General features: G+C 38.8%; 3 protein-coding genes across 3 annotated transcripts; all 3 read left to right on the plus strand.

Moving 5' to 3' along the window:
• The first annotated feature begins 406 nt into the window (after nucleotides 1-406).
• sp6 (Sp6 transcription factor) lies at nucleotides 407-6,601 on the plus strand. Its single transcript, XM_077570986.1, has 2 exons — nucleotides 407-586; nucleotides 5,048-6,601. The coding sequence occupies exon 2, from the start codon at nucleotides 5,165-5,167 to the stop codon at nucleotides 6,071-6,073; it is 909 nt and encodes a 302-aa protein (XP_077427112.1). The 5' UTR covers nucleotides 407-586; nucleotides 5,048-5,164; the 3' UTR covers nucleotides 6,074-6,601.
• A 3,794-nt stretch (nucleotides 6,602-10,395) lies between these two features.
• cwc25 (CWC25 spliceosome associated protein) lies at nucleotides 10,396-13,271 on the plus strand. The gene is made up of 9 exons (XM_077571005.1): nucleotides 10,396-10,578; nucleotides 10,720-10,892; nucleotides 10,981-11,217; nucleotides 11,332-11,401; nucleotides 11,523-11,665; nucleotides 12,118-12,190; nucleotides 12,283-12,458; nucleotides 12,662-12,829; nucleotides 12,995-13,271. The coding sequence occupies exons 1-9, from the start codon at nucleotides 10,561-10,563 to the stop codon at nucleotides 13,104-13,106; spliced, it is 1,170 nt and encodes a 389-aa protein (XP_077427131.1). The 5' UTR covers nucleotides 10,396-10,560; the 3' UTR covers nucleotides 13,107-13,271.
• Nucleotides 13,272-14,090: 819 nt separating this feature from the next.
• On the plus strand, nucleotides 14,091-16,073 carry psmb3 (proteasome 20S subunit beta 3). Its single transcript, XM_077570850.1, has 6 exons — nucleotides 14,091-14,240; nucleotides 14,997-15,181; nucleotides 15,250-15,357; nucleotides 15,441-15,618; nucleotides 15,773-15,867; nucleotides 15,946-16,073. The coding sequence occupies exons 1-6, from the start codon at nucleotides 14,238-14,240 to the stop codon at nucleotides 15,992-15,994; spliced, it is 618 nt and encodes a 205-aa protein (XP_077426976.1). The 5' UTR covers nucleotides 14,091-14,237; the 3' UTR covers nucleotides 15,995-16,073.
• The last annotated feature ends 320 nt before the right edge of the window (nucleotides 16,074-16,393 follow it).

Raw genomic sequence — 16,393 nt, forward strand, 5'->3', positions numbered from 1 at the left:
AATCATGCGGAGATGGATACAAGGCCAGTATACAGTACAGTGTTTTATACATGCATTCTGATGCTTTTGAATGAGATATACATTATATATATAGATATACATATATCTACATTTTTGACTGCGGCATAGTTTATGTGAAAGACTGCAGCCTATGTATCATCTCGTTTCGGAGATGTTCCAATCATACATTTCAAACAAAATATTAAATTCGTCAACAACAACAAAAAAGGTTAAAATATAAAATAAAAACGGCAAAACGAGACAAGAGACATAAATAAAAAGAGGAATGAAAGACGTAGTCCACGGTTTATAACGTGATGATGTGAGGACGCGGAAGAAGGGGGCGTGGCTACTCAGCCAAGACACACGCGCTAATGTAAAGTTTGTCACACAACTGTGAGCCTGACCTACGTGCATCTCCTAGCGTGGAACATGTGCGCATGAAATATGATGAGGATATTTCCCTTTTGCGGACATTTTCCGACCCAGGGGAAGAAGCAAGAGTTGAACTGATCCAAACTTCGTTCAGCCAATGTGACCTTTATTATCTTCTACAACAACAAGGGGAGTTTTCAAAGTCAAAAAGGTAACAATTGTATTGTGATCATATTGGCCGCTTGTGTTTCAGATCGATTGATTGATTTATTGAAACTGACACTTGTACCTATACGATGACGATTTGACAAAGTGACGTCACCCCCATAGAATATAGTGGTAATTCAAATAGGAGTTTTCCCCTTTGGAGACATAAAAAGCTTTCCACGGAAGTCGATAATACACTGTAATTTAAAGCTCTATTTTTGGTCTATGTTTGGAGATTTAAATAGACGTGGCAGAAGCGCTCACACTGTGTACTTAACAGATACTTATGTAGAAATCCCTACTGATTCAACTCCTTAGCGAAACTTTTTTTTTTTAATGGTAAAGACTCAAAGTTACGTCAGTACAACAACTAAAAGTTAAAACTAATTTCCTTTTACTTTCGGTTATACAAAAAAACGGTTTTGATTACTTCAAACTTAAAAACGTCCCTCCACACAAAATGCATATATAGTTCTCTATTTTATCAATTTGCATGTAATCCACTGATGGGGAGGGTGTGATGGGGGTCACTGGATTCATCTTTGCTACAAGCTAAATTCTGACATGACTGAACTGTCAGCAGGTCCTCGCTGAAAAAATCAAAATATATTAAAGTAGACTGTGATAGTAACATTCAAATATACCTTACCTGTATGTGTATTTGTTTTATTTTTTTATTTTTATATAAGATGTAGAGAGTGTGAACGCCAGAAGTTGGTGTTTTTTAGGCTGGCATAAAGCAACAAATCATCCTGTAACAGACAACAAAAAGATTCTCTTAAAATAGGCCATGGATGGGGCATATCTTGCTTCTCCAGATCTGTTGAGTCACTGCCGTTAATGCACACTGCTTCACATTCCTCCATATCACTGTTGTCCCTGTTTTTCCGCCTTATACAGTAATCAATTACGTAATGTCATCATTCACGGCGGTTGGAAAAAAGTAACAAGCATTATGACAAAGAACGGAATGAAGCGGATACAGGTATCTGCTTTCAAAGATGTGGAGTAAAAGTTAAAAGTCATCAGAAAAATAAATGTTCAAACTGAGTACTGATGCCTAATCCACCAACGGTTCTAAGGGTGATACTTTGTAAATCAATTGTTTTTATGTACTTACGCTTAAAGAGTTACTATAGTGAGAATTACTCCTCCACATTTATTGATTGTTTTAATATACTAATAATATATTTGATTTATTATATGCACATATACATCTATACATGTACATATACACTGTTTATTAGAATTTAAAGAGACCAAAATATATCCACCCATCTATCTTTTTTAAGGATCTATCTTATAAAACAAAAAATATTCAAATATAGCATGGCAAAAATACCTGTTAAACTACATACTATGGACAAATATTTCTTGAAATGCTTATGTTTTATATAATATAATCAGGCCCTAATGTCACATTTAAAACGAAATTGCAGTTTACTTCCTCCTATTGTTTATTCCATCATGAAGAATCAAACCTAACCTTCACTGTTAAAAACAAAAAGTTGCGATATATGGCATGTAGGACATGAATATGAAGTGAACTGGTGACAGCCCATGAATCAACAATGAAGAAGTACATTTCTAACGGTATCCTACACATACATACAGGTACTCTAGTGACTACTGAAGATACATTTTTGCAGCTCTGTGACTTTCCATGACACTAAGCGAAGATGTAAAACTGTCATCTGTCTACACCAATGTTTCCCAACCTTTATTGAGCCAAAGCACATTTTACATTACAAAAATCTTACAGCATGCTACGCACCAGTGAAAATTGTCACAAAAAGTATTTAAAAGTGAAATAATGACGATCTGTCTCAATTTACTCACAAATTGGCTTACTCATGATAAAATATGTCCTTATTGAATTGAACACAAAGCTGATATCCCCGACAGAAGCCATGACTAATTATTTTGTATAAAGGACAACAGGTGGATCTGCAGGTCTATTGTGCCTTTCGTCATCTAATGGAAGAGAATTTCAATCTTCTTTCTATCACTATCTGTTGCTGGTAGAGCTCGATAAACAAAGATATGGTGGAACCCACTATTAGTGAAGGATAGGGACTGGGTCGGTGCATGAAAAATCAAGATCTGCTTATTGACGTCCATTATAAATGTATACATTTTTTTAATCAACCCCTCAAATTCTTGAGAAAACTTTGATTTTGATGAAACAGTGTTTGAAGTTTTGCTTACTTTTTATGAGATCATTAAATGAGACCGAAGACCCCACTGATCAATACGGGAGTGTACACTGACTAGAATCAAATCAAATCAACCTTTATTTATATAGCACCTGTCCTTTCATATATTAAAAGGAACCCTGACTGTAATTTTGCTCCATATGATTTGTTTAGTTGTTACTAAAATAACTATGAGATTCATTTTAAAAAAAACATTCCTGTTTAATACATTTGGTAGAAACTTTATTTGTACGTACACCGTCCTAAAGGGACGATCAAAACTCTTTAATGCGTCTGGTGAATGATGAGAGCACGTCGTGGGGGAGGGTGACTCTCCCCATCACATGTTGTTTCTTTAGGAACGCTCCGAGGCTTACCTCGTTTTCGTTATATGCGATTCGCATTGTTAGGCAGAGAGCCTGAATGCGTTGCGACGTAAATAACAATGGTGGCGTATGTACAAATAAAGTTTCCAAAAAATGTATTAAACTGGAAATGATTTTTGGAAAATAAATCTCATAGATATGTTAGTAAAAACCAAATAAGCCATATGGAGCAAACGTGTCATTACAGTTGGGGTTCCTTTTAAAATTCTAAACTCAACATAAGTTTCCTCCTCTCAGCAAGCAGTTTGTTGGTTCTTCCTCTCAATGGCCGACTTGTAAACTGGCAAGCAGGTTTTATGACCACAGCTCTGTCATTGCACTGCACCATCATCTCCTATCTTCTTCCCAGGCTCGAACCCCCCCCCCCCCCCCCCCCGCCCATCAGACCCACCCCTTTCCCCTGTGCCAGCTGTTTCTCTCAGTCTTCCCAGCACTTTGGCAAATGGAGGAGGATGCGTTGTTTGTTTATTCTCAGTGACAGAGGAGTGCGGGCGACCATTCCGACGTACGCCGGAGTCACATTCCCCAAAAATTACAGAGCAGTAGCAGTGGCTCCAGGCCGACATGGAATAAATCTGTTTGACCCTAAGCACCGCACCTTTCATTAGGGAATTCCAAACTAATTGGTTTACGATTTCATTGTATGTAGGATCCATGTATGAGTGCTTGGACCGTCAAGAAGGAAGAGTACGTCTATGTTGACTCAACAAATGAAGATCGACTGAGGGAGTGTGTCACTGTCAGTCAGCCTGATGCCGCCTGTGTGCAAACCATATTTGCAGACTTGACAATGTTTCTCTTGGAGACGGTCCTGTATGGTATCAATCCAAGTGATCTTCAGACCAAGATACTTCAGTCTCTTTTACTGTTTCCTGCTGTAAAAGTAATTGTAGATCTTGGAGGATGGGGGTGTGGTGGAAGTCAACAAGATTGTTTGGAGCAAGGAATTTATTGTTGGGAGCCGTGCGCAAGTCCAGCCAGCTTTCGGCTTGTCAGTTTCCACAGACATGTTGCACTTTAACAAGCTTTGTGTCACCTTTCAAAAGACGCCCTCCTCCTGCAGCTGACTGACATTTTTTGAAGGTGTAGAGAACTGTTCAGATCAGGAATGCTGCTAGACACACGGCTACGGTAAGGGTTCTGCCCCTTATAAAGATTGTTCTCAACATTGTTTGACTCAGTGTCTGTTTGTTATCAACTCCAAGTGGTGCCTCTGTTGAGTTTGAGGTGAAGTGTTTTACAGGGTTTATTTTGTACGTTGCCTGAAGGCTTGTCATGTGTGACAGGTGATAAATCAAGTGTGATTCATAAAAACAGGTTCTCCTGTCTGCCAAGTTTCATCTCATCTCTACAAACCTCAGAGACGTACAAATAGATTTTGGCCTGCAGCCATACCTCCCTGCAACTTCTTCCTTTACCAAACGGCTCCCCTGTCAACACCCCACCCCACCTCGCCGTTCCCTCCTCCAACCGTACCAGCATTTATCTTCCCCCCACTACTACCTCTACACGGGACCAATGATGTTGTTTTCTTTAAGCTTTTCTTTGACTGTCTTCCATGGGAAGTACCTGGCAGCAGATACATGCGGCAGGCCCATGCCTGGACATGTCTGTCTCCCCCTCTCTTCTGTCTGCACGACCATGTAGTGTGAGGATGAGAGTATCCATGGCAATGAGAGAGGTGTGTGTGAGGCTTGTTGATAAATGTTGTATTAAATAGGATTTAGGCCTCAATGACTGCATATTTGAAGTTTAGAAATAACAGCGCCACAAAGGCGTATACACAGTCATAAAATGACCTCATTACTGATGGTGTTGTGAAGTCACTGATGGAATGTGTGTAACAAATAAAGAGTTAATTATTTGCCCTCTTTCTGTCTGCAGGTTTTATAGCGCGTCGCCTCACCGCCATGTGGTAATCATCCAAATAACACAAAAAAAGATAGTGAACAACAGCTTGAGCCCTGATCTCATCCGCAAACGTGCACCTGCAACACTCACATGGCCCACCATTATGAATCCTGGCTACGGACAGCACCATCTAGTGGCAGCACAGATGACATGAACATCCCATCCTGGTGGAACCTTCAGAGGGATGTTCAGTCTGGGAGCTGGGTTGACCTCTACACAGGGCAAGGTGCTGACTTGCCTTCTGTGAGTCCAGGGCCCACCATGAGTCTTCAGTCTTCTTTAGGCTCCTACGGTTCTGACCCGCAGCTGTGCTCCTTGCCTCTAACTCAACATCTACCAGCCTCTCACTCGACTCACCTCTTCCCTCCCGATGGCTTCAAGATGGAACCGCCGGCTCACGATATCTTACAACAAGATCCGTTTGCGCTGGAAGAGCCACGGGAGAACGTTGCCTCGGCCCGGCCCAAGTCCCAGAGGCGTTCTTCGTCCAGAGGTGCCGGCCAGGCAGCGTGTCGCTGTCCTAACTGTGTACACGCTGAGCAACTTGGCCACGGCGGCGATGACAGCAGGAGGAAGCACATGCACAACTGCCACATCCCTGGCTGTGGCAAAGCTTATGCTAAGACCTCTCACCTGAAGGCTCACCTGAGGTGGCACAGCGGGGACCGGCCATTCGTCTGCAACTGGCTGTTCTGCGGCAAGCGTTTTACACGTTCTGATGAACTGCAGCGCCATCTACAGACGCACACCGGTAGCAAGAAATTTAGCTGCACGTTATGCCCTCGGGTGTTTATGCGCAATGATCACCTGGCCAAGCACATGCGTACACATGAGCCACCAGCAGGGCACGGGGAGGAGAGTGGGAACGGAGAGGGCAAAGGCTTCGATGCCCACACACCTCTTCAGTCATCATCAAATATGTCTGCACCTGACAACGTAGAGCCTCCAATGAAGCTGAAATGTGAGACAGGCCCTTCCATCTCCAGTCTAACTCGGTAGTCTAGTCCAGTTAATTTCATCACTTTCTGAATTGTGTTTGAAGTTTGATTGAAAAAGGGATGCCATCTGTTCTGTTGCACTTTCTGTCATCCGTTTTACAATTGAGCTGCATGTTTGGGTTTTAAGCCAAACGTGTTCTTATATAGTTCAGTAAATTATTGCTATTTACTGCGGGGCCATCAACTCAGTGATTAACTACGATAGCACTCTTGACTTTTTAACTATTACCAATAGTGCGCTTATGGCACCGCCATATTTTTATTCTGACTTGTGGGAAGAGTTTCAGCATGATGAAATCAACAGACTACATTCCAACAAGAAAAGTTTTAAAAACTGAAATCAGTTTTTTTTTTTTTTGTTTGTTTTGTTGATGGAAAATGGAGTAAGAGAATAACTCCCGCTGTCTGGATTTAAACCAGAAATAAATTGATTTCTCTGCACATAAGCCACCCTTACACAAAGCTTTGGCTGTGTTTTTGTGTTGTTGTTGTTGTTTTTCCATAATCCCGAATAAACTAAGAATACCTACATTTGTTTAAAATTGGGAATTTCGCAACTCAGTTGGTACCAGAGTCTATTGCATGACTTACAAGCTGCTAGGGACACTTTATACTTGTAGCTCATACAACATTGATTGGAGTTGCTGTGGTAACTTTATTTTTGAATTCATGAAAAAAAGACATAGAAGATATTTTTTTGATAATGAAAATCAAACAAATTGACACATCACTTATTTCAAGATATGGATATATACATATTCACAGTTAACAGTGGTCACAGCAGTCTTTTTGAAAATGTTTGACAACAAGTATGTGAATTAGGAATGAGTACTGATACCAGTATTGGAATCAGGTCGATAACAGCCTGGTATTACCAGGCAGGCCTTATTTCAAGGTATCGGTACTCTCGATATCTGATACTAGTATTGGCCGCTCTCTTGTGGCCATTTTACGATCAGGAACTAGAACTAAGAAAAATAGAAGATGGCAATTCATGTCATGCAATTTTAAAGAAAATGCTATATTGGGATAGGCCTTTCATTAAAATTGTCTGTTTGTTTTTAGTTTTTTCGGGGGGGGGGGGTATGCATCAAAAGTTCTAGTGACATTGGTACTTGGTATCGTTGACCACTCAATAGTTGAGTGCTGGTTCTGGCATCTATATGAAAAAAAAAAGTGGTACCGAATAACCCTTATGACTGTGTCCATCATAAATAATCTCATCTGTTCATGCTGCCAGGAGCCTTGTTGATATTTTTAACATCTCAAGAAAATAGAATCTACAGATCCACTTGGCCAAAGCAGCAGTAACCAGGTCATCAATGAAATACTAAATAGTTATATTATATTATATTCATATCTGTCCCTGAATGCAATTCTTTATGCACTCTGCTCATCGATGTTTGCATCTACTAGATCATTTTGTGACGTGATCTGTCAAAAAGTTGTTCACATCTCTTTGGATTTCACTGACAGAAAAAACAAAAAATGGTTATTATTAGTCTGTGGGTGATAATTACATAATAATCACAACATGGCACACAACACTCTTTTTTTTCTGAGGTAATATTTGTACTGCAAAGAAACTTACTGTTGAAGGAAGGAAGGAGGATTTTCTGGATATTTCCAGGTGATTAACTTCAATACATGTGGCGATGGGAACATAAATCAAAATATCATCATCAATGCTATTTCCAAGTCTTGTCCAAGGTTAATTTGAATAACTACACAATTTAAAACTTAAAGCATCAAGGAAAGGTCTAATGAGGAATTACTAAGATAATGACAACTGTAATTAGTAAGTTTACAATATTGCAGTCGTAGAAGATAAGAAACTTAACAGTGGTTGGTTAATTGTTGTGTACTGAATATTAATATTGTGTCTAGTAATAGTTTATGGTGTTTCCTTTATGTTGGTTTTAACATTAGCACAATATAGATACTTTTAAAAAGAAATGTCTCTTGTCATTTTAAGTTGTAACGACTGGGATAAAAAAAAATGATGTGGTGTAATATTGCTTACTTAAACTATTATTGTCCTACATAATGAATAAAAACAACCTGTGTACATGTGACTTATTTTCATTTTGTTTTGCCATTTAAATATCACAAGACAGCAGACAATTACTTGCAAGTTTTAATTTATTTTTATTTTTATCTTATTGATATGCAGTATGACAGGAATTGCTTTGTTCAAGGGGGTCGAAGATATAGGGGTCATGGGCTCTAATCTGGACTCCGGCCTTCCTGGGTGGAGTTGGCATGTTGTTCTTTTTTACAGGTAATCTGGTTTCCTATCACATTCCCAAAACATTGTTATAGGTTCACTGAAGCTTATTAATTGTCCATAGTTGTGAATATGAGTGTGAATGGTTGCTTGTGTGTATGTGGCCTCACTGTCCTGCCCTACAATTGGCTGACAACCAATCCAGACCAGGTGTACCTTGCCCGTCAATTGGAATATGCTTAAACCCACCCTATTGAGGACAAACTGTATTTAAAAAATGGATGGATAGTTCATTGTACAATTGTTTGGGTAGCAAGTCACGTTGCAAATTGTAACATAAACAAACTGCAATGGGATAAGCCTTCAGTTAAATGGCAAATGCATTTTGGCTAATATAAATCAACGTACCGGCAGTCTAACAAAATAATTCTACTCCAGTGACTTAACTGTATATTTTCCCATCTTCATGATGCTTTCAACATTTTTACTTTTCAACTAAAAATAATATATAGCCTATACCCACACCTTGTAAGCAAACTGCTCCCATCATCTTAGGTTTGAAGGGTGTCTTCTCCAAATGGCATGTTTCAGCTCAGATGTTAAATGGGATTTAGATCTGGGCTCATAGAAGGCCACTTCAGAATAGTCCCATGTTTTTTTCTTAGCCATTCTGGGGAGTTTTTGGCTTATGATGTGATCCTGTTGGAAGAGCCATAACGTGCTGCTGAGACTGAGCTTTCTGAGCAGCAAATTTATCTCCAGAATGCCTTGATAGTCTAGAGATTTCATTGTACTTTGCACAGATTCAAGAAACCCTTTGCCTGATTCCGATTCCTCAATGTTTTACAGTAAGGACAATGTTCTTACCTTGGTATGCTTCATTTTTTCATGTATGAATATAGAGTTGAAGTGCCTTACTAAAAAAACAAAAAAAAAACTTTTGTCTCATCTGTCCAAAAGCTTTGTAGCTTGTCAATATGCATTTTCGCAAATTCCAATCTTGCATTTTTCTTGCATTTTTATTTATGATTTGCTTCCAACAGTGGTGTCCTCCTTGATCATCTCCTATGAAGTCCACTTTGGCTGAAACAACAGTGTATGGTGCAATCTGACACTGATGTACCTTGGCCTTGAATTTTACTATTAATTTATTTGTAGGTTGTTCTGGACTCTTTGGATACCATTTCAAACTTTATGATCAATTTTCTTCTTGCGGCCATGTCTAGGGAGGTTGGCTACAGTCCCATGGATCTTAAATTTCCGAATAATATGTGCCACTGTTGTCACAGGAACATCGAGCTGCTTGGAGATGGTTTTATAGGCTAGCACTTACCTTTAACTTGTCTATAATTTTATTTCTAATCTCCCGGGACAGCTCTCTCCTTCTGTCATCCATGTTTATTCTGGTACACATCAACCAAAAAGCACAGTGAGGAGTTTATTATTATAGGCTTGAAGACACCTGTGATGTCAATTAAAAGACACACTGATCCAAACATGACTCTCTGGTCAAATTATTTTCAATCTTTTACAGTGGTGCCCCATTTTTGCAGACCTGTTTTTTTATTTTATTTATTTATAATTTTGTTAATTCAAAATTAACGACAGATTTTTATTGTTTCATTTTCAATATATATATTTTTAAACCTATTTTTACTTTTGTAAGTTTCAAGTGATTTCAGTGACCCTTGTATGGGTTTCTTTCATTAACAGATGGGTACCAACAATTTTAAAAAAATCATAAAACAATAACAACAACAACAAATAAAATCAAAAATAAAAACGTGATGGTAAACAAATTAACTTATCAACGATTGACGTAATTTCGAAACCTTTATCTGAAAACCACCAGCCAAGATTTAATTGCTTTATCTCTGTGTCCATGAGTTCCCTCGTACTCATACAATTGATTTTAAAATGAGGGTTGTGACCATATAACCATCCTTTGATTTTTCTTGTTTTTCTTATTTTAATTGAATTAACGAGTTTTTAAATGATTCGTTGAGAAATGAGTGTAGATTCGACCGAGTAATTGCATTTACAAACATATTATGTCATTGAATGCACCACGACTAGCCCGGAAGAAGAATTTTCCAAACCGGAAACATAACAGCACAGTCGCAGACAAACAGCGAACACGTCGTTCCCATCATGTCGACCTTCATGTGAATGTAAAACGTTCGTTTACCACCGATCTTTGGAAAAGGACTATATTCTTAGTTTTCATTGTTTTCTTTTGTGACTAAAACAAAGGTTTTAAAATGGGGGGCGGTGATCTGGTAAGTGTTATCTGTTGAACGATGACATCGATTAGAATCCCAATTCCTTTTCGTTCACATCAGCAATTACATTTGCTGTTGCAAGTTGTGTATTGTAAACACCCTGGTAATACTCAATGGTTTCCCTTTGTCTTGTGCCAGAACTTAAAGAAGAGCTGGCACCCCCAGACTATGAAAAACATCGAACGCGTTTGGAAAGCCGAGCAAAAACATGAATCCGAACGGAAGAAAATCGAGGAGCTTCAGAAGGAGCTCAAGGAGGAAAGAGCTCGAGAAGAGATTACTAGATACGCCGAGGAAAGCGGTGCCATCAAGTTAGTTTTCACTTTTTGTCATCTCAGAAAACGTCAGAAATTAATGTTAGTCTGGTTGTCTCATTATTTATCGTTTACGCAATAACAGAAAGAAGGATGATCGTCTGGACTGGATGTACCAGGGCGCTTCCAATCAGGTGTCCAGAGATGAGTATCTCATGGGACGTCCCATTGACAAGCAGATCACTGATCAGTATGAGGAGCCTGAAAGTGGTCCATCAGCAGAGACTGGCCTTCTGCCTGGCTCCATCTTCAGCCCTATCACCGCTACCTCCAGCCTGGACATGGCCGCTAAGATCCGGGAAGACCCTCTATTTGTAATTAGGTAAAACATTGCTCTGCAGTTTGCTTGCTCCCTTACCAGCCCCTTTGTTTTTATTTTAATTTTTTTTTTTTTTAAATTTGTGTAATTTTACACATCTTGTATTTTGCACTCAAGGAAACGTGAGGAGGAAAAGAAGAGAGAAGTCTTGACGAATCCCGTGAAGATGAAGAAAATTAAAGAAATGGTAATTTCTTTAATTTGGGCATTTAAGATGCTCCTTGAAAAACAGAGCATTTCTATTACGATTTTTGCAAAAATAAAAGACTCTGATCATTTTTATGTGAAACTTTGTATAAATCTTACAGCTACGCCAGAACCTCGACAAGAAGAAGAAGAGGAAGAAGGACAAGAAGGAAAAGAAGGGAGACAAAGAGAAAAGAAAAGAGAAGAAACACAAGAGAAGCCACTCAAGTTCGAGTTCAGATGAAGAAGATGACAAAAAAGACAGGTACACAAAGTTGTTTAATAATTAAAAGTAGGGCTGAATGAAATTATTCTAATTGGCAATTTATAAATACGGTTACTAAGAATTGTTGTTGTATTGAAGTATTTGTCCTGTACTGTATTTCTATTGCTTTGAAGCGTGTGTTTGTCGGCTGTATCCCGCTGGCGTATAACCTGGAAATTGATTTTGGTACTTAATTAGAGTTGTTAATTTTCCGAAACACTTTGAGTTGCAGTGTTTTGAGCGACGACAATTTCGTAAAATTTTGAAACTGTGGTCATAAATCAGATAATAATGCAAATAAATCTGTGGTTTTAGCACTTCAACTTTTCAAGTTTCATGAAACAATCGTATGTAAACATGTGGACTGCACTTATACACTGAACTTAGTAAGGCACTATATAAATAAAACATTAAAAATAAAGCTGAATTTTACTCTTAAATGTGTCTTTCAGGTCACACCCACGAGATGGCTCTTCCTCTCACAACAGATCTCATTCCCATCATCTTCCTGGCTACGGCCTCCTGGTCAGTCCGCATCAAAGTGTCATGTCATGTCACACACATTTTCAGTGGACCCCGACCAACCCTTTCACTGAAATCTTCTTTTCACACTGTAGCTGCCTGCAGGTAGACAATACCAGTTGTCTGCTTTGAATCACTCAAAACGCCACGAGAGGAGTCAAAGCCGATCGCCTGCAAGAAAAAATGGGGAACGAAACGACAGGAAGGTGGAGGTCAGAGCTCGTAGCCCACAGAGGGAACGTTACCAAAGGCAGCGGAATCATGTGTCAAAGTAAGGGATATCGTTCAAAGTAGAGATATTTTAAAAATGAAGTTGGGGTTTTGTTCTTAAAAATTATATATATGAGCATAGACTATGTGTTCTTCATGCGCTGGCATTGCCTCTCTACATGTGGGAATGTGATTATCTGTAAAAGAAAAACTAATTTTCAACAGCATTTAATCAGCTTTTGTATTGTTATGTTTTTCTTTCAGGAAGCTCTCTGCGAAGGAGCTTGAGCAGAGGAGAAAGGAGATGATGGATCAGGCCAAGAAGAGAGATGAGGACAGGGAGGACAATGTGAGAAGATACAGGAAGCAAGATGAGCAGGAAAAACAGCAGGAACAAAAGTCCAAGCATGAGCGCCATGCTGGTTTCATCCAGTACGTTTCTCTCTTGCTCTCATTTTAAAATATAAATTGAGGACTCAATTCAAGTCAACAGTTCTATCCCTCAACACAGCAATCATCTTCATGCTGATTTTGCTGTACAGGAGGAGTCTGAAATTGTGCAGTTTGCGTCCAATAACACTTCTTTCATTCTTGCAGTGATATGAAGTTGGAGAGTGCTGCAACATCGTCTTTAGAGGACAGAGTAAAGAGGAATATCCACTCTATTCAAAGGACACCAGCTTCGTTGGACAATTTCATGAAGAGATGAAGATGAACAATTCTGTACATACATACTGATGCAGTAAGAATTTTGTTAAATATACTGTACTTAGTAGATGAGTGTAAAGTGCGTTTAGATGAACCATATGGCTACATCCACATAAAATAAATTTTCAGTCCTGTGCAAATAAAATCATTTTGTAGAAAACCATTGCCACTGTGTAAACATTGTAGTTTTTTCCTTTCTTTACCCCCCCCCCCCCCAGTTAAATGGGAAATACTTTTATCAATGTTAGCAACAGCTCCTGAAAACAAACAGGATTAAAATGTTGTTTCCAGAAGTCTTTTATTTTTTTAACAATAACAAACCTGTATTGCTTTACCCTCTCTCAATAAATGCACAACTTGCCCAGCTATTAACGCACAACTGTCACAACACAATTACACTAATCATTTGGAAATTGGCTTTACATAGTCAAGATTATTTTTTTCAGTTGTATTTTAATTTTTTCGGTTGGTAGAATCTTGCTTTGTAACAATGGTTAAAATAGAATGTACTGTACTTGCGAAGAAAAAAACAGGTTGGAAGAACATCATGATAGCATGAAGCTATATTATTTTTCAATCAGTCTATCTGACAAAGGTGGATAAAACTGGTTGATTTTTATGAAGAAGTCAGCTTTTTTTTCTTCTGTTTTTATTGAAAATTATGGGACCTTCCTAGCTTTATGTTTTCCCTAAAAAGTAAACATTAACTTATTGAAATACTGTATCCATATTTTCAAATCTGAATAGATAATTTAGTAAATATTAACCATTATAAATTAAAAAACACAGTATCCAACATCATGTGAATAGTGTTTATATATTATTTTTATACCTCCCAAACGATCGATTGCATACGTCTACATGGCTAGTAATTTCACTTTAACGCGTCTCAAAGAAACTATGTTGACCACCGAGTCAGCCAATGACATTGTTCCTCAGGAGCCAATCATATTCGAGCAATTCCTCAGGAGCCAATCATATTCGCGCAATCACTAAGACCATCGACTCGTTTGTGTGATCTCATTGTTGCTCCAAAATTGTGTAGTCACCACGGGAAGCTCGTCAATTAAAAAGCCAAGCGAAACTCACTATAAAGTTCAATTTGTGACAATTGGACTCCAACATCTTCACAATGGTAGGAACACGCAACATTGTTGAACAACGGGTTTGAAACTCGAAACTAACTTTAAGTATATGGACATCCCGGCTATGCTAACAGAATGGTACGTTTAGCATGTCTGTGGAACGTTGCCTGATTTTCTTGTATTGTATTTTGTACTCCAGTTTGAAAGTGGAAGTACCATGTCGTTATTTCAGAAAGTGCTTTAACAACAGTCGAGAGTATACCCGTGGGTGACATTTCATAGGCAAATACACCATCGTTAGCTTGTTATGGTCCGCCCTCGTTATCGCACTTGCACGATGAATGAGTTGCATAGGATGCCGCGCTGTTAAAATGTTATTTTTCGACAGTGAAACCGTCAATTATTTACTTAGCCAAGATGCTAAGAAAAACTGATTCATACAGTTGGTGTATGACAAAAAAAATATCGTTATATGTTCATACATGTTTGGACAGTGGTTCAATGCACATTGGAAGTGATATTTGAATAGTAAGCCCTAATTGAGAAGAAGAAAAAGGTTTAATGTGGATGAAATAAACCGTGTATAGTAGCTATGTCAATATGAATAATATTGATTATATATAGCTATGTAATAAATATCTCACACAATGCAAAATTGTTATACAAGTGACTAGAGAATTGGATTTAAAAATATATGTCAAATGTTTTGAATCTTATCTCGTATTGTTTCTGCATGAATTATGCGATTTGCAGAAATTTTGACACTAGATTATATTTGTCTCTGTCCTTTGTCCTTTTCCATACAGTCTATTATGTCATATAACGGAGGGGCCGTCATGGCCATGAGGGGGAAGAACTGTGTGGCCATTGCGTCCGACCGTAGGTTTGGCATTCAGGCTCAGATGGTCACCACCGATTTTGAGAAGATCTTCCCCATGGGCGATAGGCTGTACATCGGACTCGCTGGGCTGGCCACAGATGTTCAGACAGTGTAAGTGTGTGGAACAATTTGAGTCAAGTCATCACCGTCGTAATTTTTGACTTTTATAACACATATAGATCCCAGAGGCTTAAATTCCGATTGAACCTTTACGAGCTGAAGGAGGGTCGTCAGATCAAACCCAAGACTTTCATGAGCATGGTGTCAAACCTATTGTATGAAAAGAGGTATGTGTATTTTCATGGCTCCACATTTGCCTCAAAAGTTGCCTACAGACAAGAGGAAACGTCATGGGGATTTTCCTCGATAGGTTCGGGCCATACTACATCGAGCCCGTGATTGCCGGGCTGGATCCAAAGACGTTTGAGCCGTTCATCTGCTCCCTGGATTTGATCGGCTGCCCCATGGTGACGGAGGACTTTGTCGTGAGCGGGACCTGCTCGGAGCAGATGTATGGCATGTGTGAATCTTTGTGGGAACCTGACTTGGTAAGTTGTGTGTCAGAAGAGGGAAATCCATAATGTAGAGACCGTTTTTTAAAAAAAACATTTAAAAAAAAAAAACATAACAATCACAGAAATCCACAACATTGCAGGGTGTTTGGCTGTATAGTACATTTTAGAAATGAGTTTGATCATGCAGGAGCCCGAGGACCTGTTTGAGACCATTTCCCAGGCCATGCTGAATGCACTTGACCGGGACGCAGTGTCCGGCATGGGCGTCGTCGTACACGTCATGTAAGTATGCTGACAGCATGTTGGTAGGTTGGCGCAACAAGAGTTGCAGTTGATTGACAGATTCGTCTTTTCTTCCAGTGAGAAAGACAAGATCACCACAAGAACTTTGAAGGCTAGGATGGATTAAAACACCACCCATCGCAAATGTCTATATGAAAACAATGCATGTACTCTTTATATTGTTAAATAAACTTGTTTACACAGTCTGACCTTGTGTAAGTTTCTCAAGGTAAAGAAATACGAGCTATCTACACGTTCATCGCAATATTTATAGTATTGTGGAAAACTTATTTCAGTTGTTATATATATATAACCCAAATTTCACATCGAGAAATTAGCATATTACATTAAAAATAATGATTAAAGAAATTGTAGGAATCATAGCAGGCTTTTTGCATATGCTGCAATAACTAGCAGGACAAGTTGACTGAAGTGGGGGAGGATGTCCCATCTTGTTTTATCCTGAAATGAAAAGCTTTTTTTGTCAGCTTAACCTTTTGGTTGCTGCAACCATTTTTTTAAACTT

The sequence above is a fragment of the Vanacampus margaritifer genome, chromosome 7 (genome assembly GCF_051991255.1).
Source record: "Vanacampus margaritifer isolate UIUO_Vmar chromosome 7, RoL_Vmar_1.0, whole genome shotgun sequence".
Lineage (NCBI taxonomy): Eukaryota > Metazoa > Chordata > Actinopteri > Syngnathiformes > Syngnathidae > Vanacampus > Vanacampus margaritifer.

What these genes read in the sequence shown, in the direction of transcription:
- cwc25 (XM_077571005.1), top strand. An exon ending in GAGGAAAGCGGTGCCATCAA is followed by an intron (nt 10,893 to 10,980) that starts GTTAGTTTTCAC and finishes ACGCAATAACAG; the next exon opens with AAAGAAGGATGATCGTCTGG. An exon ending in CGCCATGCTGGTTTCATCCA is followed by an intron (nt 12,830 to 12,994) that starts GTACGTTTCTCT and finishes TCATTCTTGCAG; the next exon opens with TGATATGAAGTTGGAGAGTG.
- sp6 (XM_077570986.1), top strand. Translation starts at nt 5,165, where the DNA reads ATGGCCCACCATTATGAATCCTGGCTACGGACAGCACCATCTAGTGGC.
- psmb3 (XM_077570850.1), top strand. An exon ending in GCCACAGATGTTCAGACAGT is followed by an intron (nt 15,182 to 15,249) that starts GTAAGTGTGTGG and finishes TAACACATATAG; the next exon opens with ATCCCAGAGGCTTAAATTCC. An exon ending in GGCGTCGTCGTACACGTCAT is followed by an intron (nt 15,868 to 15,945) that starts GTAAGTATGCTG and finishes CTTTTCTTCCAG; the next exon opens with TGAGAAAGACAAGATCACCA.